This window comes from Eublepharis macularius, chromosome 7, assembly GCF_028583425.1.
Source record: "Eublepharis macularius isolate TG4126 chromosome 7, MPM_Emac_v1.0, whole genome shotgun sequence".
Lineage (NCBI taxonomy): Eukaryota > Metazoa > Chordata > Lepidosauria > Squamata > Eublepharidae > Eublepharis > Eublepharis macularius.
In genome coordinates, this window is record NC_072796.1 from 125,465,591 (window position 1) to 125,490,981 (window position 25,391).

The window sequence follows — 25,391 nt, forward strand, 5'->3', positions numbered from 1 at the left end:
CTTTTTACGGGGTGGTTTGCCATTGCCTTCCCCAGTCATCTACACCTTACCCCCAGGAAACTGGGTACTCATTTTACCGACCTCGGAAGGATGGAAGGCTGAGTCAACCTTGAGCCAGCTATTTGAACCCGGCTTCCGCCAGGATCGAACTCAGGTCATGAGCAGAGCTTGGGCTGCAGTACTGCTGCTTACCACTCTGCGCCACCAAGTATTACCTTGATCTAACCAACAAACCACACTTCTTTGTATGAGGGTACACTTTCCTATCCACAACAACTACCTTGCTGAGCAACTCCAGGAAATGCACACTGAGATCTTGGAGAAGGGGGGTTTATAAGTTTCCCAGGGTCTTTGCCCCCTTCCTCAAGATTGGTTACAATTTCCCTCCCAAATGGTTAACACCCAATTCCCGTATGGGATTTCTGCGGGGAATTCAAACAAGTCTTTACAGTCCGTATAGTTCCTCCATTAAGTGCATGGCCTCTATTAAATAGTCCAAAAAGCTGCACTGACATATCCTGGCAAAACATGGAAAAATCATAGTGAGCCTGTGGGCATCTAAGACCACAGTTCATGACAATGAGTTGTTGGTCTTAACCCAGAAGCGTATCATGAAGCCTGTGAGAATGGGTCACAGGCTCTTGAAGTTTTATTGATTTAAGTAAATTTCTGCTTGGATGCCTCAAGTTATGGTTATAAACTCAGAAACCTAAAATGCATGAAATCAAAGGCTGCCAAGACCTAAGGTCCAAAATTCACATGAGAAATTGATGGGTCATCATTATATCAAGTAAATTTGGACTGGTGAATCACCTTACTGAAAGGATTAGGGACTACTCGTCTATCTGATCCCCGCACCAAATTAGTCAACTAAATTTATTCTTTGGACACCGGCTAAGCAGTCAGTCCAAAAAGTTTTTGTGAAGTGGAAGAGAGCTGGGTCTTATTTTTCTAGCTGAGCTGTCTGTTCCATAACAAATGACTAACATGAACCATGCGTAGGTAGGCAGGACAGCAAATCAGTTCTGTGGGCTGCTCACTTTCAAGCCTTCTTTTCCATGAACAAAGCGCTGCCTTTCACTGCCATGCTTTTCTTTGCCCCAAAATCAACTGAGTTAATCTAGAGATGGCAAACTACTCCATGGCACCCTGATTTCGAAGGAAAAGCCATTACTTATCTTGTAATCTTGATTCCTAGTGATATTAAATACATGATTACACTAAATATCAACAAATTGATTGCTAATATATTTCTGGATCTGGGCAGATTGGTAATTTAAAACCTGTCATTATAGGGTAAAGTAAATTTCACACAAAATGAATATTATATCTAGAATTATATGTCTTTTGCGTTCAATTCCTTTTCATATGCTTTGAAGATATATTCATCAAAGCAAAACTTTATTTTATAAATTTATGTGGGGTTCCTTATCACCTAGAATTTCTTTAAAGAGGATGCAACTTCCATTTAATAAAAGAGGATTTGGCATTCCTGATCTTAGGTTATATCAACAGGCGTGCTTGTTAACTTGTACTAATTACCGGGATCGCTCCTATCAGTTGGATTATCCATCTTGAGCTCTTTTGGCGGCTTGTCACCTTGCGCCGCTCATTAAATGGAGTGCACTCATGCTAAAACGGATGCTGCTTCTCTTGCAATTTTTGCAGTTAGAGAACTATGGCAGATAACATCACAAGAAGAACAATTTGACCCATTTTCACATGCTAAATTAATGGGCCAAGTCAGGCCTAAAAACTGGGAGGAAACCTTTTTTATGGGATGCTTGGACAGAGAGGGGGATTTTTTACTCTGGATCAATTTACAGGCTTTGGCGACAAGTTTTTGTCATTTTCTCAGCTGAGGTCTGGGTATGATTTGTCAACTTTTGCTGAATGACAGTATTTACAACTGCAACATCTGTTACCTAAATACGGTCCTGCAGCACTATGTTTCAAAGTCTCTCCCACTTCTGGAAACCATCACTGAATCAATGCAGAAAATGAAACCTACAATATTTGCTTATAAATATTTGATGTCAGTTAACAGATATGATATGCAGAGTCTCAGGAATTAATGGGAAAAGGAGCTAGACTGCCCAATTTTGCTAAAGCAATGGAATGTGACCTTAAACTCTGGCCTCTCTATCTGTTGTTTCTATGGATCTTAAGAAAAAAAAGTTAGCAAGTATATTGGACACCACAGTGCCTTTTCAGAAAAGGACTAAGTACAGTGTCTAATTGTTGTCAATTTAGCTTACTAGACATGTACTGGGGATGTCTAGTTATTCAGTCTCTTTGGGAGAAAGTTATTCATCATGTTAATTTTGTATTAGAACACTCACTGATTTTTGAAGGTGTTACATACTTTTAAACTATTTGCCTGTCTCCTGGAGTCTAACCTATGGTCAACAAAAATGGACCTTCTGTGCCCTTAATGTAGATCACAGACCCATATTACAGCGCAAGAGAGAAAAATGCCCACCTTCCATAATTCAATGGATTGAGGACCTTACAACATTATCAATATTTGAACGTACAGCATATAGACAACAATTGCACGTGGACTTATTTTTAGGTATCTTGAAAATTTTTATAGATGCCACTATTGTTGTCATATTTTTACTTTATTTTGTATGAGGTTTGTTTAAAATTTTAAAATAATTTCAGTTTAAAAGGATCTCTTTTTTATCAGACATCATGAACAGCTGTCACTTTTCGTACTGCTGCATGGAAGAAACCCAACATTTTCACTTTGAGATCCGAAGGCAGGGCAAAAAATACCTTAGAATGAAACAGGCACAGAAATGAAGTCCTTCCCGCATTTCTTGGCTGTTAGTAGAAGTGGTCCAGAGAAATTACTCCAAGCCAAGAGATTTCTTTGGCTGTAACTGTGGAGCCATGTCTCGGATTGGGTCAAGATCCTTCTATGTGACAAGTCTGAGGACTAAACCACAGTTTGTAATGGAAGACCTAGCTACTGGGGAGGGGACATTGGGGAAGCACAGATGTGCATGACTGTAAATCCAGGAAATAAAAAAAACTTCTGCAAACCAAGTTAGAAGTGCCCCATTTATTCATTTTTTAATGAACCATCAAGTAGAGGTCAGAGGCAAGAATTCAGCCTCCTTTCCATAGCTCCTTAGCTCACAGCCACTCTGCTTCCACAAGTCTCTGCCCCTTTTTATCAACAGCACACCCACCCACCTATCTGTTCAAACCCTAACTCAGGGGTCAGTAACCTTTTATAGTTAAATTACCAAACTCTGTCAAAACTCAGCAAGAGATAAAAAAAAAGCCAGCCAGCATAAAAAAGCCTAAATGAAAAGCATTAATGAAAATACACACATTACTGATAATTGACATGCTGGATAACAATCCGAAAGTTTCTGCAGCCCAAACACTGGTAGCTGAGAGAACTCTACTATCAAGTGGCGCACACAAGGTCTAATGGCACACATTGGCCATTCCAGCATCTCATCTCTCTCGCCAATATACTTTCAGCCTTCATTTTCTTATCTTAAAGAGCTATGTTTGGTTCCCTACTGACCCATATTTGGCTCTAGAACCACAGACTCCATCTCTATGAGATTTCCTCCCAGTCTCTGGCTTTTCTTTTGTCCAACTATCCAGGCTTCTGTGCTTTTTCTCCCCTCAAGTCTCACTTACTACTTCTTCCTATCCTCTGCTCCATACACAATCCATCTGTCTCCCATCAATTCATTTCATAGCTCCTCTTTCCGTTACTCTTATCTTTTGGACCTCCTGTCCAGTAAGTTCCCCACCTCACAGTCTGTTTCCTTTCAGTTTTCCCACCCTTCCAGCTAACAACACACAGACCCCAGGCCCTATGTGAAACTCTCTTGATGAGAGTAACTGACACCTGTTTCCTTTGCACCATCGATACTGACTGTCTATATGATGACTCACTCTTCCCACTTAAGCAGTTAGAATACTTGTGAACATTCCATGGCATCATGGCAATCTTAGCCACAGAAAGACACATGGAAGCTGGTACCAAGATACCATTCAGCTTTATATGCTCTGTTCTTAACAGTGACAAGACTTAAATGATTGAAAAGGATTTTAAGAGCCAATTTAACCTATCTATGATGGTGTGCATGTGCTCACCTCTCCAGAAAAAAAGAAAGAGAGAGCAAGAACGCACCTGTCCACAGTATGGACAGAAGTATAAGGAAGTTGTCAGCACAAACTAGGGTTGCCAGCCTCCAGGTGGTGGCTGGAGATCTCCCAGAATTGCAACTGATCTCCAGGCCACAGAAATCAGTTCCCCTGGAGAAAATGGCTGCTTTGGAGGGTGGACTGTATGGAATTATACCATGCTGAGGTCCTTTCCCTCCCCAAACCCTGCCATCTCCAGGTTTCATCCCCCAAATCTCCAGGAATTTCCCAACTTGGAGATGGCAACCCTAGCTCAAACCCAGGCTCCAGCCTAGCTAGATATGTGCTGGCCTTGCTGATTAGGAACACCTGCAGAGCTGCCTCTGAGTTCCCCAGTGATTCGGCCTTGGGAGACTGTGCTCAGAGAGGCTCCATGTTCACTCCCTAGATTTTCACACAGCTGAAATGCTAATTAACAGCTTGGCCCTGATTGGCCCTTGAGTTGCCGGGTAATGCACTGAGTTGTAGAAAAGATAGCTTATCAGATCACCCACCCACCCTTCTCTATACTTTCCATTTCAGCATGTCCCTAAGCCAAACCAACTAGGCATGGAGGGGGCACGTATTCTACAACAAATGGATGCCAACCAGAGATGCTTAAGTAGCAAGCGCTTAAGTTTTTAGTTAGGCAGATTTTATGTAGCAACAGTAAGGGTTTTTTGTTTTATGTCTGTTGCCTGTATGAGTGCTTTATGCTTCTGCAAACACACTTTAAAGCTAATGAAAATACAATTTTATTTAAGCTGAGTCTGGACAAATCCAGAGATCGGAAAATCAAGGCCTTGGGTAAGGTAAAGCTTTCAGTCTCACAAATTAAAGTAAGCTGTGTCAAGATGGGTAGCCATGTTAGTCTGTCTGTAGCAGTAGAAAAGAACCAGAGTCTAGTAGCACCAATAAAACTAACACAATTTGTGGTAGGATATGAGCTTTTGTGATATAGCTGTATCTGTGATATAGCTGTATCTGAAGAAGTGAGCTGTGGCTCATGAAAGCTCATATTCTACCACAAACTAAAGGAAGTGTGTCCCGCCTGCCTGATTGCGGGAGTGGCTGTGTTCAGCGCCCAGAATTAGGCAGTTTGGGGCAGCTATCTGGGCAGGAAGGAATCTATTCTGCTACAACAAACTTCAGTAAATCAGTCATCGTTCACAATTAGCATGATGCTTTATCAGAACCACCCAAAGCCAACTCAAGATAAAATCTGAAGGCCTCATCTGGGCTTACTAAACCACCCACCCGGGGCAATCTAGAAGCTTTTTTCACAAGTTATAGTGTTGACACATTTTGGCTTTTCACTTCATGCTGCTGTTTATTTTAATATTATGGCTGCTTTTAAATTAGTTAAAAATAAAGAAGCATTTTAACTGTTGTTATCTTGCCTTACGATTTAATTAACTGGCATTTTTCTTTTATGATATTGGTTTACCTTTAAATTCATAAGGCTGCAGTCTTAAAGACACTTTCCCAGGGGGGCTTACTCCTCCATAGACTTGCTCAGGATTGCTTCCCTGAGTGCTTTTTAAAGGGTGGGATATGAATGTTATGGCTGAATAAACAGGGCTTTTTTTCTGGGAAAAGAAGTGGTGGAACTCAGTGGGTTGTCCTCGGAGAAAATGGTCACGTGGCCAGTGGCTCCGCCCCCTGATCTCCAGACAGAGGGGAGTTGAGATTGCCCTTCGCGCTGCTCCTCTGTCTGGGGATCAGGGGGCGGAGCCACCGGCCACGTGACCATTTTCAAGAGGTTCCGGAACTCTGTTCCACCATGTTCCAGCTGAAAAAAAGCCGTGTGAATAAATAAACAACAAATACGACTTGATTCTAAGGCACACATACTAAAATGAGAAAATATTGAATTGCATTATAGATGTTGAACATTCAAATCAAGCAGTGCCATTTCTGTTGTGAATTAATAAAGACTATCAATTTGCTAACAGAGAAATATCAACCCACTTGCAAATAAACTACCCATCCACCCTCTGCTCCAAGCCAATGACAAACTCCAGGCAGTGGTTCAGTGATGCTGTTGACCGGGTTTCAGTCCACACCAGTCTTCGCTCCAATCTTATGCCGCTCTACAAAACCTCTCCAACTGAGGCCAGATTGGCAGAAACCTGAGAAAGGGCCTCCTTGGTCATGGCACCTAAACTTTGGAACTCCCTCCTCAAGGAGATTTATCTGCCTCCCTCTATTGTTATCTTCCACCAGCAGGTGAAAGCTTGTTTGGCACCCCTGAATAACTGTTATTTGACCTACTTTTTGGTTTGGGTGTTATGTGTTTACAGGTTTTATGATATTTTATATATTATTTTAAATGCTGTTTTAATTTTTAAATGTTTTAATAGTTCCATGTTTGCCGCCCCGGAGACCCTACGTGGGCAGAAAGTTGGCATAAAAATGTTTCAAACAAAATTCTCATAGAAAACATCAAAGCACACCTCTCGCCCTTGTTAATGGATGCTTAATTTTAAAGCAATACTTCTGTTATACTGTTTCTTAGGATAATTTCTTTAAATACTTTCTACAAAGTAAGTAAACTTACCAATGGCATTGAAAGCCCTTTTCTATCTCAGCTTCTTCTACATTAAGTCATGTTGTCACCGAGATCTGGCCAGACTCACCAGGTCAAAAGGGTAGTTTTAGGGCCTGGCAGCTACCTAACAACTCCACTGCCATGTTTCACAGTCTTGGATAGGCAGCAACGAGGAGGTGGCCCCGGTGGCCTCAATCCATGTCAGGTGCGCTTCACATGGTTTTGTGGGTCACAAGTTGGTTGGATCTGACTCAGACACAAGCCTCAGCTTCGCCACAATGAAGCTTACTTGGGCAAATCATTCTCGCTTCCGACCCTCTGCAAGTTTGTCATTTTTGTAACCCATAGCTTCCTCTCACTTTACTCTATGCTGGCACAAAGCAGCATATGAGCTAGAATGGTCCAGCGTTTGTCGGTAGACAGAATTTACTCAAACCTGCTCTCCGGACAAATCTTCTGGTCTCAAGATAATGGACTGGTGGAGATTCCAGATCCAGAAAACCTGTGAATGCATCAAGTCATATGTTTCTTTTTACCCAATTAGTGAGGTGGGTTTTGAGGAGAGGGGACAGCACAGCACAAACCTGTGGCCAGCTCTCCTCTCATACCAAGAGGGTCTCAGGGTCTACAAGGTAGATAATTTAGCAGTACCCTTTTAAAGCTACAGAATTATGATTCTTCTCCCATGCTTTATTTATTTGGCTAGCTATGATACTCAACCTGCGATAGTTACAATCCATGGGCCTTGATGCTGAGAGAGGAAGGGTGGGATGCTGTATTGCCACAAGCATTGTGGCAAATGTCTGTTGCAACCCAAATTTATTCGGGGAAGAGCTGTGGCTCTATGGTAGAGTATCTGCAGAAGGTTGCAGGTTCGACCCCAGCAGCTCCAGTAAAAGGATCTGGTAGCAGGTGATGAGAAAGTCATCTACCTGAAACCTTGGAGAACTGCTGGTCCGAGTAGACGATACTGATCTTATTTTATTTCAGCTTTACCCTGCCTCTCTTCCCAATGCGGACCCTAAGCATCACATATCATGCTCCTCTCCTCCATTTTATCTTCACAACAACCCTGTGAGGCTGAGAGTATGTGACTGGCTCAGGGCCACTCGGCAACCTTCCATGGCAGAGCAGGGATTCGAACCTGGGTCTCCTAGATCCTAGTCTGGCACTCTTGACTACACCACACTGGCTCATCGTGATGGACTAAGGGCTTGATTTGGTATGAGGCAGCTTCATGTGTGCTTACTGCTGTTTATATAGAAAATGTTTCTCCTTATAGTGGCGGGTGGGATTGGGTAAGCATAATATGAACCGTGGGCTGTAGTGCTGCATAGGGCTGGCATAGAGGTCAACAACTGGAGTCCTCCAAGGCAAATCAGGCCCACTGAGACACACCACCTGCCTTCAATTGCTGATTTTGGAGTCCAGAACAATGCGCCATTTGCAGCAACAGAACCTGACAGCAGGCAACTTTAATAGGATTCGAGTATGGGTCACTACCCCATTATTCCCTTCTTCAAATTGCCCTGCAGTTGCAGCTGAGGGATCTTAGCACCAACACACACAACTGTAAGTACAGGAATGGCTGTCTGGAAAGAACCAAAGACTTTTAAAAAAAAAATGTTTACATTTTTATTTTGCCTTTACTTCATGGACCTCAAGGTGATGTACATCCTGATGAGAGCTGCTATTGTGTAGTGGTTAAATGGTTGGCCTGTGAAGCAGCACTCTGCTGGTTCGAATCTCACTACTGCCATGAGTTCAGCAGGTGGCGTTGGGTTAGCCAGTCCTCTTAGCCCCAGCTGTATTGGGGGGATAATAATAACACTGATCTTGTTCACCACTGAGTGGGCACTAATCTGTCCAGAAGGGTGTTCTTGTTGTTTTTGTCATCTTCATTTTATTCTCACGACAATACTGAGAATGAACAGGAATACCTGTCCCAAGATCACCCATTGAGCTTCATGACCAAGCAGGTCATTTGAACCCGATTCTCCCACCTCTGTGATCAGCACCCTAAGCCACTATACCGCATCAGCTCTCATCTAGTTCATGAACACAGCAGCAGCCTGTCCCACACTAGAGAACATGTCTCACACCCTTCTCTCTGCTCTACGACAGCTCTTACTTCTAACGTTTATGTCCAAAGTAGCAGTTCTATTTCACACAGGCATCTAAACACTTCCATGTGTTGTGCTGTGCTTTTCAAAATGATGCACACACAGAAGATGTATTGTTCAACACCTACTGTTAATTGCAGAGGGGCATCCACACACTTGCTGCTGCATGACAGAACCAAAAGCAGACATCTTTGCTCTTGGGCAGGGAAAGGAGAGGGAGGAACAAAGCTGTAAAAGATTAGGGGATGAACCCATGAAACTGCCTTCTGCCAAGTCAAACCACTGGTCTACCCAGGTCACTCTTGCCCACTGTGGCTGGCAGTAGCTCTCCAAGGTATTAGGCCGAGGTCTCTCCCATCACCGACTGCCAGAATCTTTTAACTAGAGGTGCCAGGGATCTTCTAATAGCCAAGTAGATACTCTTCAACTAAGCCACGGTTTCTCTGCAATGACTGTAAGCAATTACACATAAACAGATGTATTTTATGTAGCTGGGGTATTAAAGCAAGGTGAATTTTAAGAAGGAGGATCAAGATGTGTTATGAGTCTGAGACATAAAGGGCAACTAAGGACAGAGAGTGGACCCCTTTGGAAGAGCAGGAAGGCTGCTGGGAACCAAGGAGGGTAAAACCAGAGCAGGGAGGACAACAAGCAACAGGGTGTGTGTATGTTAGGTGCCTTCAAATCACAGCTGCCTTATGGCAACCCCAGAGGGTCTTCACAGCAAGAGACGAACAGAGGTGGTTTGTCATTGCCTGCCTCTTGTGTAGGACTCCTGGGCTTCTTTAGTGGTCTCCTGTCCAAGTAGTAACCAGGGCCAACCCTGCTTAGCAGCAGAGATCTGACAAGATTGGGGCTAATCTAGACCATCCAGGTTAGGGTTACAAGTAGGGACAGAAATAATCAGGGAAGATGGGGAAGCATAAAGGCATGAGGAATCCTAAAGGTCAAGAGAACCGTTTTGTCTTGGTTGTGGAAAGGCAGTGCTGCAGTTGGAGGAGGGGGTGTCTCAGAGTAGGAGATGTGGGAGCTGAACTATCTTAGCGGCAGAGTTGTGCACAGAGATGTGGAAATGGGAGATGGGATGAGGGATGGCCCAAGAAAAGGAGCCGGCAGTAGTCAAGACGAGAGATTTCACAGTGCAGCCAAGTTTTTAACTGAGCAGACATAACGTTAAGCAAGGCCTGGCTCAAGAGTAACCACCGCTCTGAGGTCAGAGCCTCTTTCAAAGATACTTGACCCTCCCCTTTTGCCTGATCTTCTCCGAGTCTCTAGCTCATTACATCCATCATATTCTTAGGGATGGAAGATGGACCTTCATCTATATCACCCACTAACCCTTTTTACATAGGCATGCCTTCTCAGTATGGCTAGACTACCTCAGGACAAGCAAAGAGAACCACAGAAGCCCCCCAACTAGCTTAATGCAAAATCTAATCACAGCTTTCTCATCCCACCCTCGTGCCTGCACGCACACACACACAGGGTTCCTAAAGTGTACAATAGCTGATATTTGTGTATACTTTATAAAGTGGCCTGGATTTTGACGGGATACACCCAGCTGTCAAGTTAACTGTATCATGGATTTAGGTAAGTCCCTCCCCTCCCCTGCTCCCAGCTTACCTCCTACACAGGATTACGAGGACCCAATAAGATAACTTCAAGCATTCCTCCCTTAGATGTGAATGACAAATTCAAATGTAGTTATTTTTTTTCTCTAGTCTGTTGGTTAAACCAGGCCCCCACTGCAAAAATGCCCTACAGCCACCCAACATATAAGCTCCTCCATTACCAATTGTCAATAATTAAAGCCCACACACAACTATACGACAGACAGAAAAGGCACCTTCATTCCCAGTCTGTATTGGCCAGCATATCATACGGCGCCCACATTTTAAGGTAGAAAAACAAGATTCAAGACCAACTTGATTTCCAGGGTATGAGCTTTCGAAAGTTAAAGCTTCCTTCCAGATCTCAGACCCTGGAAATCTTGTGGGTCTTTAAGGTGCTACTGGACCCAAATCTTGCTCATTTATTGCAGGCCAACACAGCTACCCACCTGAAACTACGTTAAGGTAGGTTTCTGTAGAGGTCTGTCAAACGGACAAGGCATCGGTCCAGCTCCTGGCAGAACTCTTGTTCAGTCCAGCACCTCTCTTTCTAGATCTGGGCCTAGGTTCTGGGTACCATGTCGACAGTTTCCGAACTCCCTGTGAATCACCATAACCGGAGAACATGACATGCACCAAGCAAATAGGGGGGAGGGGGAGAGAATAGACCAGAAATCAGGCATAAAAATCACCACCCTTTCCTTGTCCCAAAAAGTCTTGCCAGATTTCTTCCCAACATTTAGCCAAGGCTTTCATCATCGCATGCATGTATTTTTTAGGCTAAATATTTCCCTTTGCCCTTCCTTCCTTCCTTCTACTGGCAAAACTCCGTTTTCTTATTCAGTTTCTACAAACAGCACAAAGAAGGGGGGCGGGAGAGAACAAGGGGTATGCTTCTCCCCAGCTTCTTTTTACCCCACCATTCCCAAAGTAAAACTTAAGGTCCGATGAAAAGGGAAAAATATTATCCCCTTTTCTCCCCATTCCCAGCGCCTGAAGCTAGCAAATGACCCCGGGGAGGGGGGAAATCCCCATGCAACCCAACGCCTGAAGCCTGTTCCTCCTGCTTTCCCCCAACGTTAAAGGTTATTCAAAATAATCCCTACCTTGCCATTTTTGCTGGCTGCCTTTCTGCCTCGCTCTCTCTGTCTCCTCTTCAGTGCAAGGCCGCCATCTTGCATTTTTTTTTTACAAAAAAAAATCTACTGCACTTTTGGGGAGGAGGGGGGGGAGGGAGGGTGATGCTTGGTGAACTTTGCACCGAGAGCCTGCGCTGCTGCCAAGCCGAGAAGCCCACCTCCCCCAGGCCCCTTTTGCATCCGCTTAAAAACTTGGGGGAGATTCAGTCCCCCCCCTCCATCCCCATGTGTCGGTTTTTCAAAAGAAGCCCGGGGAGGGGCGGGGGAGCAGCAAGCGACTGCCTGGATCGCATTCGCTCACGCACAAGCCAGAGAAAGAAGCAGGAAGGGACAACAGCGGAGGGGGCGGGGACAACCCAGCCCCAGAAAGAGCCTCGGAGCCCCCCCACCCGTGAGAGAAATTAGGGAGGGTGGGGTCACCCCCCTGCAGCCAGCCGGCCCAAGAGAAAGCAACCCTCTGATTGGCCGCGGAGAGATTGCGCTCGAGTCATGGGGAACTGGAGCAACCGGAGGCGAGGAGGGGGACATAGCGGGAGGGGGAGCAGCCCGCGGAGATGCTGGAAGGAAATCTAGGAGGGGAAGAGGAAGAGCGAAAAAAGCCGAGCATCAGGGCAGCCCTCGCGGAGGAGGTTCTGGAGAAGCGAGGAGCCCTTCGGTTGGTTTTTTTGCTTCTGAAAGGGCTGATACAGGGCGGCTACGCAGGTAGGAGGGCTGTGCTGTACCAAAATGGTCCAAATACCTTGGAAAAGGGATAGGAGTTGCAGACTGTACTTCTGTATACTGAATGCTGCTGTAACCAATTGCATTGTTTACGGGATGTTCCAGCTGTAGTTCATATTGAGTAACACTGTAAGAGTTGCTGTAGCATAGTGGTTGGGAAGTGAATCGGCGTACTCCTGTTTCGACTCACACCACCACCACTTCAGCAGGTGGCCTTGAGTAAGCCACTAGATTCAGCCCCAACCCCCAGCAGTACTGTGGAGATAACAAGACTTTCTTAAGTTCAGTAATTATTGTCTGCCTTGAGCATCACTGAAAAGGCCGACTGTAAATAAAAATGAACACCCAGGTGAGCTTGAACATGTTTTGTGAGGTATCTGAGGAAGCTCTCTAGCCATTTTTAAAGAGATACGGTGACTCAAGGCTCTTTGGAAAATGACGGGCGTTTAGGGGGCTAGATAGGGTTGCCAACCTCCAGGTGTGGCCTGGAGACACCCCAGAATTACAACTAACCTCCAGGCTACAGGGAGCAGTATAGAAAAATGTCTGCTTTGGAAGGTAGACTCTGGCATTACACCACTGAGGTTTCTCCCAAAACTCCACTCCCATCTTAGGCAGCCCTTTCTCCCATTTGCAATGGCTGTTGACAGCTAACTCAGCTCCACCCCTCCCAGCTCTGGCCCAGTTGCAAGTCATGTGATAGGAAGTCACTCAGGTGAGATAATTAGCAGCCATTGCTGGGCCTGGCCAAATTGCACAATGCACAAGTTGCGGGTTGGTTGCTGCCACTGAACCCAGCGAGTTGTGTGGCATGAAGCTGTAACTACCACATCTTGGTGAGTTGCATATTGCATGGCAGCAAGTTACCTGGTGATTGGCTGCTGGTCCTGAGGGTAGACTGGGAGGCCAACAGACGCACTCACTCACATTTTTACCAACAGAAACCAAGGTTTGAAGACTGGCAATGTTGGTGTGGTTGCCTAGCGACCCCTACAGTGATCACTGAGGACACTTGTTTCTTAAAGGTGCTGCTTCTATTGTTTTGGTTAAACTCCACTTTATCTCAAATTTTTCTGCAAATGTGGGGCCATGCTCAGGTTTGTAGAAAGATGTTTTGTCTGTAAGAATCTACATGTTAAGAATTATGTATATTGATTTCAGTTGCAATGACAGTGTAAAACTTGTGCACAAATAAAATGGACAGAAAAGCTACTATAGTTTGATATTAACAGTTGATATTTATTACTACATGTATACAGTTCATTTTCTGAAAAGGACAGAGTAGCACAAGTTAGTTACTCACCATAAGAATCAGGTCCTGTTGAGAGTTCAGTGCTAGGGCTTTTTATACTAACCACCTGTGTGGTTCTCATCTATAGGCTTTCTACAGCATTTTGCAGATGGACCATTTGAAGAAGTCTTCCCGGTTTTTCCTGTCAGTTATTCCAGATATAAGGACTACTTCTTCATGTGAAGGTTTGGACCCACGTGGAATATCAGCAAATAAAATACATGATACCCAAAATTCACACCTGTCATTTAACATGGTCACTGCTCCCCTTCTCATGTTACCTCACTGCCTGTTTTGGAAATCAAACCTCCACTTTAGTGCTAAGCCATGCTCCACCCCTGCCCAACACACAGACCTGGGTCAAGGTCTGTTTGGGCTTTCTGTATATTCCTTCACACCTTTCCAAACTTGCAGTAGCACTTTATCAAGTCACAAAGATCCTTATTAGTAGTGTAGTTGTTGTTGTTGTTCTAATTGGCACGGCAAGCAGAGACACAAAAATCAAGTGTTTGAGTACAACAGACTGACGGAGTAACTCTTTTGAGTTTTTCAAGGTTATTGGGGTTCTGAAAGCACACTCCTCCCTGGAACTATTTTCTTGAGCCTCTGTTAAATCTGAGAACCGGCAGCTCTAAAAGTGCGAGACTGAACAGCTGACATGGTTTCTCTACACTAGTTTCCTGTGGTTTGATACTGGTGGTTTGATATTGATGTGGAGCTAGTGTATAATGGTGTATAATAGGGGTGTGCATCCCGAAAAGATGCTGGCCCCAATTCGGGTATTTTACCCACATCGGAAACCCGAAGCGCACATCCCTAGTGTATAATGCTCAACCAGTTACCCATCTGTGCTTTAATATGTAAATATAATAGAAAGAAAATACATCAGCCCAATGAACTATGTCACGAGTATATAAATTTATTTTGTTTTTTAAAATGTATGTATTATACAATATTTAAAGCATAAACAGAGTCATATTGACACTGGAATTAGTGCAGCAATAAAAAGATGATGGAAGCATGAGAAACTAGAATTCCAGAAAGAACACTGTCAGAAAGCATGCGAGATGTTAAGATGCCAACTGACTTCTTAAAAATAGATATTCAACATATATACATGATTTGATTGAAAAACTATGATAAATTAGCATAAGTTTAATTTTAAAAAGCACACAAACTCACTGTACAGGGATTACTAGGCACGCCGTCTTGACCGCTCACCATCTTTGACCAATTTGTCACAAACTACTGCTTCTTCAGCCAAGTTCATTAGAATCAAGACCATTACAGGACACTGGAAGAGTCTTAAATTGCCAAGAACACTTCGAATCAGAAGACTTCATTAATACAATTAACTGAAGACTGTAATTTCTTTTTCCATTTCCTGAAAATAAGGGAAGAAAAGAATGCTCACAAATTACAAAAATAGACTCAAGCAATAGGTTGGATCCAGCACAACACTTCTGCTCACACTACAGCTTTGCAGAAGCAGAAATGCACAAATAATACTATGGTAGTCACTTTAGCTACAGCAAACTCATTGTATCCTTATTTGTGTTCCTGCTTGAAGATCGTGTGCAACCAATTTCTGGGCACAATAAGTCAGTTTATTTTCCACTTGCTCATCACTGGATCCAAGTCAGTATTTTTAATATAACAAGTCTGCTAAAACATATATTGTGATTTAATTTTATATTTTAAACGTGATAATGTTTGCAAATTTGTTCTGTGGAGTTTTAGAGGACAGCATACCTTGATCTCTTGTGTATATTTTCATTCAGTTTAGGGAGCCAAGTTTGTAAGATACTTGCTATCTCGTGTAAGTATATAGTGTAAAGGTTAACTGAAAGAGTGGTATAACAAAGTCTAGTATAACCAAAAGGTATTAACTGTCCAAAGTCACTGTGAATTCAGCAAGGACCATTTAAGTACTTGTTTAGTGTTAAGTGAAGTTTTAAGATATTCAAGAAAGGGCTGCAGTCATTCAGAAATCAAGCCACCCAAAACTGGCAGCAAGGCAAACTCCAAACCATGTACCTTTAAGTTCAGAAACCCACATTTAATAGGAATAAAACAGGCTGCATACTTCAACTGTTGCTAATGAACATAATTTCTTATCTCCTTGGCTGTATTGCTACAAATGCGACTTTGACCTGGATCTGGAAGCAAGCCCCTCTAAACAAATTTTTAATATTTCGGCCTTGATTCTGTACCAAGTATAAAACAAGATTAAGCGCTATCACACTAACATGAAACTTGGGTTCACAACTAAACATTTTGCAGTTGCACAACTTATGAAGTCTGATAATCTTTACTAAAATACCCACAGAAGTTGATATATATGGACATAGCCTTAACTGCAAATGGCAATGGAGAAAGAAATATGTCAATGCATATACAATGAGTATAGCTTATCTTCATCTTGCAGTCTAAAAAATAAGTTAGGACAAAGAGCCACAACAGGAAAGTTAACATCCCCAACCTGCATCTTGACACCTTCTGTGAGGGGCTAGCAGCATTACAATCGTGGAATGTATAGGTTTAAAAGTTCAGAAAGAATATCTATGCATGAAATACTATACCTGAATCAATTTGGTTTTATCATAGTCATTGCGATGTCGATAAATACTTTGGCTGAGCAAGGCATACAGCTTTTCCAACTGAAACAGAGTGTGGCTTCTACTTTTCTCAACAGCGATTTCTAGTAATACCTGGGGAGGGGAGCAGAGTATAAGGTGGTGTATAGAACACACTCATGACATAGGTCACAGTACAGGGGATATGCAGTTGGTGCACACTAACACAGACGAGACAAATTACATGAGGATGCTGAAGTGAAGGGAGAGGCAATATTAGCAGGGAAACAGTTCTAAAAGACAGACCAAAGGTTTTGTCAATTTCACCTCTCTACAGAGCTGGCAAAGATCCCTCCTCAGAGGGTTTGTTTATTTCATCTTTGCTTCCCAAAGGCTCTGTCAATTTCACCTCCCCTTCTAGGAAGCAAAGATGAAATAAACCCTCTGAGGAGCCATCTCCCAGACTCTGTAGAGAGGGAAATTTTAGAACTCTGCTTCCTGGCTAACATTACATCTTCCTTCACCTGAACATCCTTGTGTAATTCGTCCTGTGTGTTTTAGCTCACAGTTTCTCAGCTCGATCCCTCCCCCATATGCACTGAAATTTATATTGCAATTCAGAGCTTAGTGCAGGACCTGGAAGAAATTTTGCAGTATGCGTGTATATATATATTTCAGTTTATTAGATGGACAACAGTCTCTGCACAAGTTTACAGCACTACTAATATTTTGGGTAAGTTGGAGTTTTTTGCCCATTTTAGCAGCATTGTGTGCCAGCCTAAGGGCCTGCATTCAATGCGTTAATAGTCACATATATTCTATAAGGATTTTCATCAATTTGTTTCTTCAACATTCAGAAGGAAAAGTAGACATACATTGAGCTTTTCGTAGTCCACAATAAGTGGAGGTGTCTGCTCCGAAATAATCTCCATAGCTTTCTCAACACTGATGAGCTGCTGCTGTTCGACCTGAGAGCGCCTAGCACGAGTCATTCGAAGCACACTTACATCTACAATGTAAAAAAGATGGCGTTAAAAAGATGAAATTAAATTGAATACTAGTGCTACTGGAAGACAAGCAAAGACTTGAATGAGGAAAATAAGTAGGGCTGCGTTCATACGTAACACTGAACCAATGCTGGAACTGCACGTGCAGGCACAAGGAAAAGAAACCAGCTCCCAACAGAAAAGATGTGAAGGGCTGGGAAATTTGGGGAGGGTCTCACTATGGACATACGCATTCGTTTTTAAATGTAAAAACACTATGTAATGATGTGTTCATGATAATACATTAAGGAGTTTTCAATATTATAAAATTTCACTTAATATCCAAATATGATGGCAATCCAACCTATTATTTCTGCTCAAATAATATACTTTTGCTTGTAACAGAATTTGCTTTCTACCTTCAACTTTTATTTTTTCCTACCCCTCAGATGGCAAAAATTAGAAGATACACGTGAAAGGTACACGCTATGGTAGTGTACAATGCTGTACCTTGAAACTCAAGTAATGGGTTGTACTTGCTATTTTTTTTATAAACAAAGATATTTATTACTTTTAAATTACATAAATATGCCAAATAGTACAATTATTTATTTATGTAAAGTTTGTTTCCTGCAGTTTCAATTTTTTGAAAATTGTGCATCTCTTGTACAGCCTAGCCACCAGGGCAGGAGGGAAGACAGCAGAGATGGACCAGGAAGCCAAAGTGCGCCCCCCTGCCTTTTACTGACACGGTTTGAAGGCTAGCAATAGGAAGGAAGTGGTTCAAAAGAGATGTACTGGTAATGAGATAGGGACTACAGATAATAATACTGAATACTGTCTGTTGCTGTACGTATGGGTGGTTTATACATGGTTTAGTATGTAATGCTTAATATTGGATTTTTATATCGGATTTCTGCATGTTTTCAAATTTCTTTGCATACACTATTGCATTGTTTATTGAATGTCCAAGCTGTTGACTGTATTGACTTATACTGTGTAACACCTTGAGCCTCAGACAAAGGTGGACTATAAATAACAGTAAAATAAAAACAAAAGGAATTGTGCCATTTGAACACAAACACTTTTGTAAGTCACAATATTCTTAATAGATTTTTAGAAACAATTGCTTCCTTTTGTGCTTTGATCTAGAGGATTAAAGGCATATTGATCTTGTTTTACTTTCCTACCAGACTCTCTACAATCAGCAATGCCAATCCTATGCATGCTCATTTGGAAATAACTCCAATTGAACAATATTTAACTCTTTGGAACCTGGGGAAGAGTACAGTATACATCTAAAGGTGCAAACCTCTGCATAAAGGCACAGGACAGGTACACTTTAAAAAAAACACACAGAAATTTAAATACAAATTTACAAACCCAGTAATTCCACTCTAAATCATGATTAACCCAAGCCACTGAAGCCCATTTTAACAAAAGGGTTTAAAAATATTTCCAAATAGTTTAAGTCTTTGACAATACACCTGCAGTTTATCAAATCAGCTGAACCTAACAAGCAAGATTTCACTGAATAGTACGATTTATTGAACAGTCTTACAAGTATAGCTAGACTAGCACATAAAAGATATACAATGGTCAATTGTCATCACTGGCCTTCGGATATGCTGATGATTTTTCACTTACCATTAGTTTCCTTGTCTGACAAATGTTCTATTAGTTCTCCAATAGATCTTTTGCTCTTTTCTGAACAGTCAGTATCTTTGTTGCCCTCATCTGATCTAGACTTAGCAGTATTACCAACGGCCTGCTCACTCTCTTTTTCTGCATCAGATTCATTCTCACAGCTGTTGGCCAGCTGCTCTGAAACTACCATTTCAGGTTCTTCCAATGAAGCTGGAATTACTTCCGTTTGCTCCATGCTCGAATCATTCTCCAGACACTCTTCTCCATCACTGTCGGGTTCATCTTGTTCTTCTCCTGGAGCTTTATTCTCTTTGTTGAAATGAGAAGTCTTCTTTCGTTTTGCTAGGTTACCCAGACACCACCTACTCTTTCGTCGGAGTTTTCTCTTGGATGAGGCTATGGAGGAAGAAGTAATAAACTCTGAAATACGTAATAAGTGCATACTTTAATCTTTCCTAAATGCCACTTGTATGAAAAAGGGAAACAATGAAACTTAACATATTCAAATAAAGAATTTAGAGGAAATAATTGCTATTTGTGAAGGAAAGAAACTGTTACTATCTTGGTGGAAAGTGCTGTCAAGTCATAGCTGACTTATAGCCACCCCTGCTGGGATTTTCTAGGCAAATTACTATCTTACCAATTTCTAAAATTTAGCTTTGTCACAAGGTGTGTCCAGATTCTACTAATGTGAATACATCTCTTTCTTGGGACAAATCAACTATTGTCTGGAAGAGATTGGTAAAAAACCTGATCATGGTCCGCACATGAGCTGATTCACAGTCCTCTGGCAACTGAGTACAGCCTGGCACACACTTCTAATCTTCAGAAGTACATAAGATGTGCCTGGTTTAAGTCTCAGATGCATGCCTACCAAACAGCATTAGGAAGGACCAACAATGCTCTTAGCTGGCTTGGTCAGCTTACTGTAACTCCGGTCTGCTGCTCGGGTCCTGATGGTCACATATTACACCAGTTTTGCAGCAGCTTTACTGGCTTCCCATGGAGTTCCGGGTCCGTTTCAAGGTGTTGGTGTTGACCTTTAAAGTCCTAAACGGACTAGGACCAGCATACCCGAGGGACCGTCTCTCCCCGTATGTACCCCGGAGAGCGCTTTGTTCAGCAAATAAGAACTTGCTGGTGATCCCTGGCCCCAGGGAGGCTCGTTTGGCCTCAACCAGGGCCAGGGCTTTTTCGGTCCTGGCCCCAACCTGGTGGAACTCTGTCTGAAGACACTCAGGCTCGCCAAGATCTGGTATCATTTCGGCAGGCCTGCAAGACGGAGATGTTCCAGCAGGCATATGGTTGAGGCCAGTATTAGGACCATCATTGAGCCTCCCGTCGCCTTCTCCTATCCAATGACATCCCGTCCATCCGGGTGTCTTTGTATTTGAGGGCAGGAATGTTCAATAGGCCATCTGAGTTATGATTTAATGATATGATTTAAATTGTATTTATATAATTATGTGTTTTATGAATCTTGTACCCCATCCTGAGCCCGCTTGTGGGGAGGGCGGGCTAAATACCAAATAAAGTAAAGTAAAGCTGGTAAAGCTTCTGGCAATGGCAGCAGCCTGCCACTGATGTTCTCACATGGTTAAGAGTTTGTCTCAGCCATGCCTAAAACTCTGATTCCACTATGCCTCCCTTCCCAGACAAGGATGGCAGGCAGCAGTACCTGTAGCAGCCAAATCCAAAATTTCCATTCCTACATGACTGCATATCAGATAGGAATGACAACTGATAGAGCAGGGCTACAACATAGACACGCCTAAAATGGAGGGCGGCTGCTGATGCTGACTGAAATGAAATTTTTTACTGTATTTGTATTTGAGCAAGCTTCATTAATAATAACTGATGAAGAGTATGATTTGAAACGGGTCAATTTGCTGGCTTCCCGTCAGTTATTACCAAGAATTATTGTTACTACTAAGAATTGTTACCACTGGATTATTATACGGGAGTTTTCTACAATATAAATTGAACTATTCTAACTGAATTTATCTGCTCCCTCATAAATAGGTCTATTTGAATATGTGTACTGTATACTATGGTTACTTGTTAAACAACATCTGTTGTCAATAATAGGCACTGGCACTTTGTATGTATGTGTGTGTATATATATATATGTGTGTGTGTGTGTGTGTGTGTGTGTGCGCGTGCGAGCGAATATTGTATATGTTTACTTTGCACTTGGCACTTTGACTGTGCCCTTGTTAAAGTGATATTGATTCTTTATAAGATGCTTTGCTTTTTATATGTAACCAAGTCTATGCATATGTACTACTTTTTTTCTATATTAAGATTTTTTTGTAATATAATTACATTAACTGTTGAGTGAAATAGTATAAATACTTCTAGTTAGTTCATCACAGTTTGTTCTGTTGTTTGTCTTGGCTGTTTACCGTGATACTCTCTTCTTTCTGTGATACAACACAGACACAGCAACCAGTGAGCTAGGTGGCAAACAAGGATCCAAGTGAGCTGAAGTGAGAAGGATGTGGGTGTGTGCATGCATCTCTCTTACTGATTCTTGTGCCTGTCAGGTTGCCTTGCATCACTCTGGTCCCCTACTTGGGTAGTCTCTTTTTGCATATGGAAAGTAAGGATTGGCAGCACTGGTGGTTTTCATCCTGGAAATTATCTCCCAAGGATTGCAAGATTAGCTTTTGTGCATCTTCAAATCAGAACTGACCCTAGATATGTTACGAGCCAATAAGATATCAAATATTAGAATACTGTAATATTGTTATGATTATCTGAAAGTATTAATTGCCTGTATTTCTATTGTAATTTTGATGTGCTCAGGACACAAGGAGACCACCTACTCCTGTGAAAATAAGCTCCTCCATTGTTTAAATTAAACAATCATATATTGCTTCATTCTACAGGACTCCGTGGTGTGTGTCTCTTATTGTGATTGGCGAGAGGGACACCTAAGGCACAAGTTTGTGCATAACAATATCAAATGATAATGGAAGCGTGTCTTATTCACCTCCACGCTCCTGCTGTAGTTCAAAACACTGTGCCTGCAAGAATTTCAGGCAGGAACGGGGGAGGAAAGAGAAGCATGATTCGTGCATAGAAATCTTTCCTTGGAAATGCTGCACTGAATGCATAGCCTATAATGTCAGTTCATATTTAGGTAGACATGTCACACCCAGGTTGCCATTTTGTTACTGATATAAATTACCAATATAGCCAGCATTAATGCTGCTAACATGACCCAAGGATTCTGTAAATGAATGGGGGGGTGGGGGTTGAGAGAAGGAAAGATAGCAGGAAGGACAGACACTGCATTATGTATTGAAAGGTCTCAATTCTGCTTGCTGTCATAATTAGTTTCTTGTTTAATACAAAACTGGTTGTGGCTTGAAGCTGCTTCAGACATGTGGAACATACGAGAGACGAGACAACTCTTACCATTAGAAAGGAAAGGAGAGCTAGTTTCTATGGGTATTGGAGGGATTTTCAGTTTCTCTCCACATTCAGAATCCAATTTCTTGCACTCCAAGGTAGTATTCTGCTTTGGCATTACATAATAGTAAGATGGAGCATATTTCGCAGAGCTGCAACCTTTAAAAGAAACAGAATGCTGTCAACTTCTTTTACTACATGATGCTGAAATACATGCAGTATTTACACAAGTGATTGGGATTCAAGGGCAGCGACTTCCACCAGTTTCTCTTCACACTGAAGACCCCCCCCCCTTTGCTTCCTATGATTTTGAGGGTCTGTTGTCTCGCAGGAACAAAACTTCAGGGCAGGGAGCCTCAATGGAGTGAAGGAGGATGCCGAAGTGGAAAAGTCCTGCTCCATACATTGTTTGGGTACACACCCTTAAATGAGTACATCAGTACACACCTCTTTTTTTGCGAGATTCTTGAATCTCTTCACAGAGTTGTTCAAAGTCTTCATCCATTTCCTCTTTAATTATTGCATATGCTGTATCTCTCAGAGAACAGGCTCGGTGTCTGATGAGACGATCTAAAAACAAGCATACAAAATACCTCGCAGCAGCTCAATCAGACTAGAAATTCCCTATTAACTTTACACAAAGTATTTCAGCTCCCCTTGCCTTACAGTCTAGTTTACCCAAACAAGTCTCAATCTCAACTATTGCATCTTAAATATTTAAATATTATAGCAAGATAGCATATGCTTACCTCCAGGGTCTCTGTCTGGATTATACTCCAATGCATTGCTACAGATTAGATCAATATCTTTCAGATAATCTTTTGCAGTCAGATATTGGTGAAGATCAGTTTTAGAAATCATTGCTGAAAGATCCATCGGCTGCTTGATAACTGTGACATAGTCTGGTACCTACAGGTTTAATATAAAAAACGAGTTTACCAATTACGCTACATAACAAAGAATCTTCTATCCTTTATTTGTGTCCAAAAAGGCTAGCACCATATGGTGGTGGTCTTCCTAAATTATTGGTTAGACTGAATTTCAGAAGGGCATTTTTATAACAGGATATTGGCAGGAAAAGTTAAAGCGAAACAATGTTGTTAAATCAGTTGTGCTACCAGGGCTTGCAATTAAGACACTTGTCTAGCACAGGGGAACACACAAACGCATGTGACTTCTTTCTAGTTCCTCTGGAAGTTTTTTTTGGGGGGGGGGGAGGGGGAACCTATGAATTACTTTTTCTTCAGGAATGGGAAAAATTGCTTTTTAAGACAAAAATTTTCTTATTCAAGATGTATAGCAGGAACAACTTAAAATTTTCCAGTGAAAAAACTGGGAAATTGGGGGAACCCAGAAATAAATGCCGATGGTCGTTTTCTTTTTAGAATGAGTAAAATGAAAGAATGTTTTACTCAAAATATGTAGTATCAAAATATTTCATCTAAGATGACCTACATTAGATGATGATAATTCCTATGTATACTGTAAAACATATTTTCAAGAATATTTGTGTTTAAATGTAATTAATTTTAACAATATGCATAATATTAATTTACTTTATTTATATCCCACTTTTGTCCCCAGTGTGGCCCCAAGAGGCTTACACAATTCTCTTCTCCTTGATTTTATCTCCACAAAACCCTGTGAGGTAGGTTGGACTGAGTGTGTGTGACTGGCAAAAAGGTCACCCAGCTGGCTTCTATGGGAGAGTGGGGATTCAGACCTAGGTTTTCTATATTCTAGTCCATCCCTCTAACCATTAGACAATGCCACCTTTCTAACCAATTATCATTAAACATCATATCCAAACATGCTGATAGTCCTACCTATTGTGATTCTGTGAAAGTTTCTGTCCAAATAGTATACTTTTTTAAAATTTGCTACAAAATTTGTTTTCTACTTTCTATTTCTTCTTACCTTTCGCCTACCAAAAATTACAGATACATATGCTATGGTAACATAAGGTGCAGTACTTTGCAATTCTTTCTCAAATAGTGGGTATGCAATTTTTCTTATTGGAAATAAAGATATTTGTACTTTTAAATGCTTTTAAATTCCCAAAACATGAAAAATATATGATAAGCTATAAATGATGCATTTTATGTTTAATCAGTAAAAAAGTTTGTTTAGTATTAAAGTATTACACATATTTAATTTACCCCCAAATGTCCTTTTTCTCTCGTGGCTTCAAAATTCCCAGCTGTTACATCTCTAGAGTGGAATCTGTTCTTCTGCCATGTGCACATGACATACATGCAGATGGGGAGTGGGAGAGAACAAGCCCTACATCCCTGCTCATACATCAACCAGCTAACTTCATCCCCTTCTAAAATCATTAACCCCAAATGGCACCATGCCTACAACTTGTATGCACTTGTTCACTGTCCATGAACCATGTACATGCCTGTGTACAGAATTATTGTTGCATCAGAAGATCCTTGATGGATCAGGCTTCCTAGTTCAAGCCCGTTTCTAATGGAAGCCTATGATGACTGTATGGAGCGTACATCCTCTCCTTCTCCTTTTGAATCTTAAAGAGCTTCTCACTTTTCTCCTCCCACCCAGACTCAGCGTGCAGAGCCCGCACTTCTTTAAGCAAGGAGCCCACCGCATGGTCACTAAAGTGAATGTTACTCTTATACAGGCCAGTGTTAATCCCATCAGCAGTAATGAATGCAATGTGAGAAGGACAACAGATAGGAGTAAGGGAAGAGGCCGAATGTACTGTTTCCTGACTTTGACCATGGAACCTGGCATTAACATCCCTGGTTATTTCATTTTATTCCTACAAAATGAAATATTTAGAAGGGGTATTTTGCAGCATTTTATAACAATATTTTATCATATAATATATATAGTTCTAATTGAAGTGCCAAAAAAAGAGAGTGCTCTCCTCAGACAGTTTATGTGGTAAGTGGAAATAAAATCCTAATTTTTACCTCATGCAAATCAACTGGCTTTGTAAAGACTCTGAAGCGTTTGTCAATGGCAAGTCTGTGAGTAACATTTCTTAAGAAAATTCTGAGTTCACGTAAAGTGTCTTCTTCTTGTTCCTCAAGCCGTTTGACCTCTGCCTCTGTCAGCTGCTGCGGTTCAGGAGATGGTGCTACCGGTAATACTTCTAAGGCCTGCAAAACTTAAAGCAAATGGAAAATTGGGGCTTCTATATACAA

General features: G+C 41.8%; 2 protein-coding genes across 5 annotated transcripts in view; both read right to left on the reverse strand.

Moving 5' to 3' along the window:
- Window positions 1-12,041, reverse strand: part of ZHX1 (zinc fingers and homeoboxes 1) — a 30,481-nt gene extending 18,440 nt beyond the window's left edge. For both annotated transcript variants that reach the window (XM_054984949.1, XM_054984947.1), the window contains exon 1: window positions 11,549-12,041. The gene's annotated coding sequence lies outside the window, so the exon portion shown is untranslated. The remainder of the gene's footprint in view (window positions 1-11,548) is intronic.
- Window positions 12,042-14,491: 2,450 nt separating this feature from the next.
- ATAD2 (ATPase family AAA domain containing 2) overlaps window positions 14,492-25,391 on the reverse strand; it is a 35,955-nt gene continuing 25,055 nt past the window's right edge. For all 3 annotated transcript variants that reach the window (XM_054985551.1, XM_054985550.1, XM_054985553.1), the window contains 8 exons: window positions 25,158-25,354; window positions 22,968-23,127; window positions 22,666-22,788; window positions 22,225-22,377; window positions 18,802-19,197; window positions 17,044-17,177; window positions 16,175-16,303; window positions 14,492-14,976 (listed from right to left, as the gene is read on the reverse strand). In XM_054985551.1, the coding sequence (XP_054841526.1) occupies window positions 14,944-14,976; window positions 16,175-16,303; window positions 17,044-17,177; window positions 18,802-19,197; window positions 22,225-22,377; window positions 22,666-22,788; window positions 22,968-23,127; window positions 25,158-25,354 (1,325 nt within the window). In that variant the 3' untranslated portion in view covers window positions 14,492-14,943. The remainder of the gene's footprint in view (window positions 14,977-16,174; window positions 16,304-17,043; window positions 17,178-18,801; window positions 19,198-22,224; window positions 22,378-22,665; window positions 22,789-22,967; window positions 23,128-25,157; window positions 25,355-25,391) is intronic.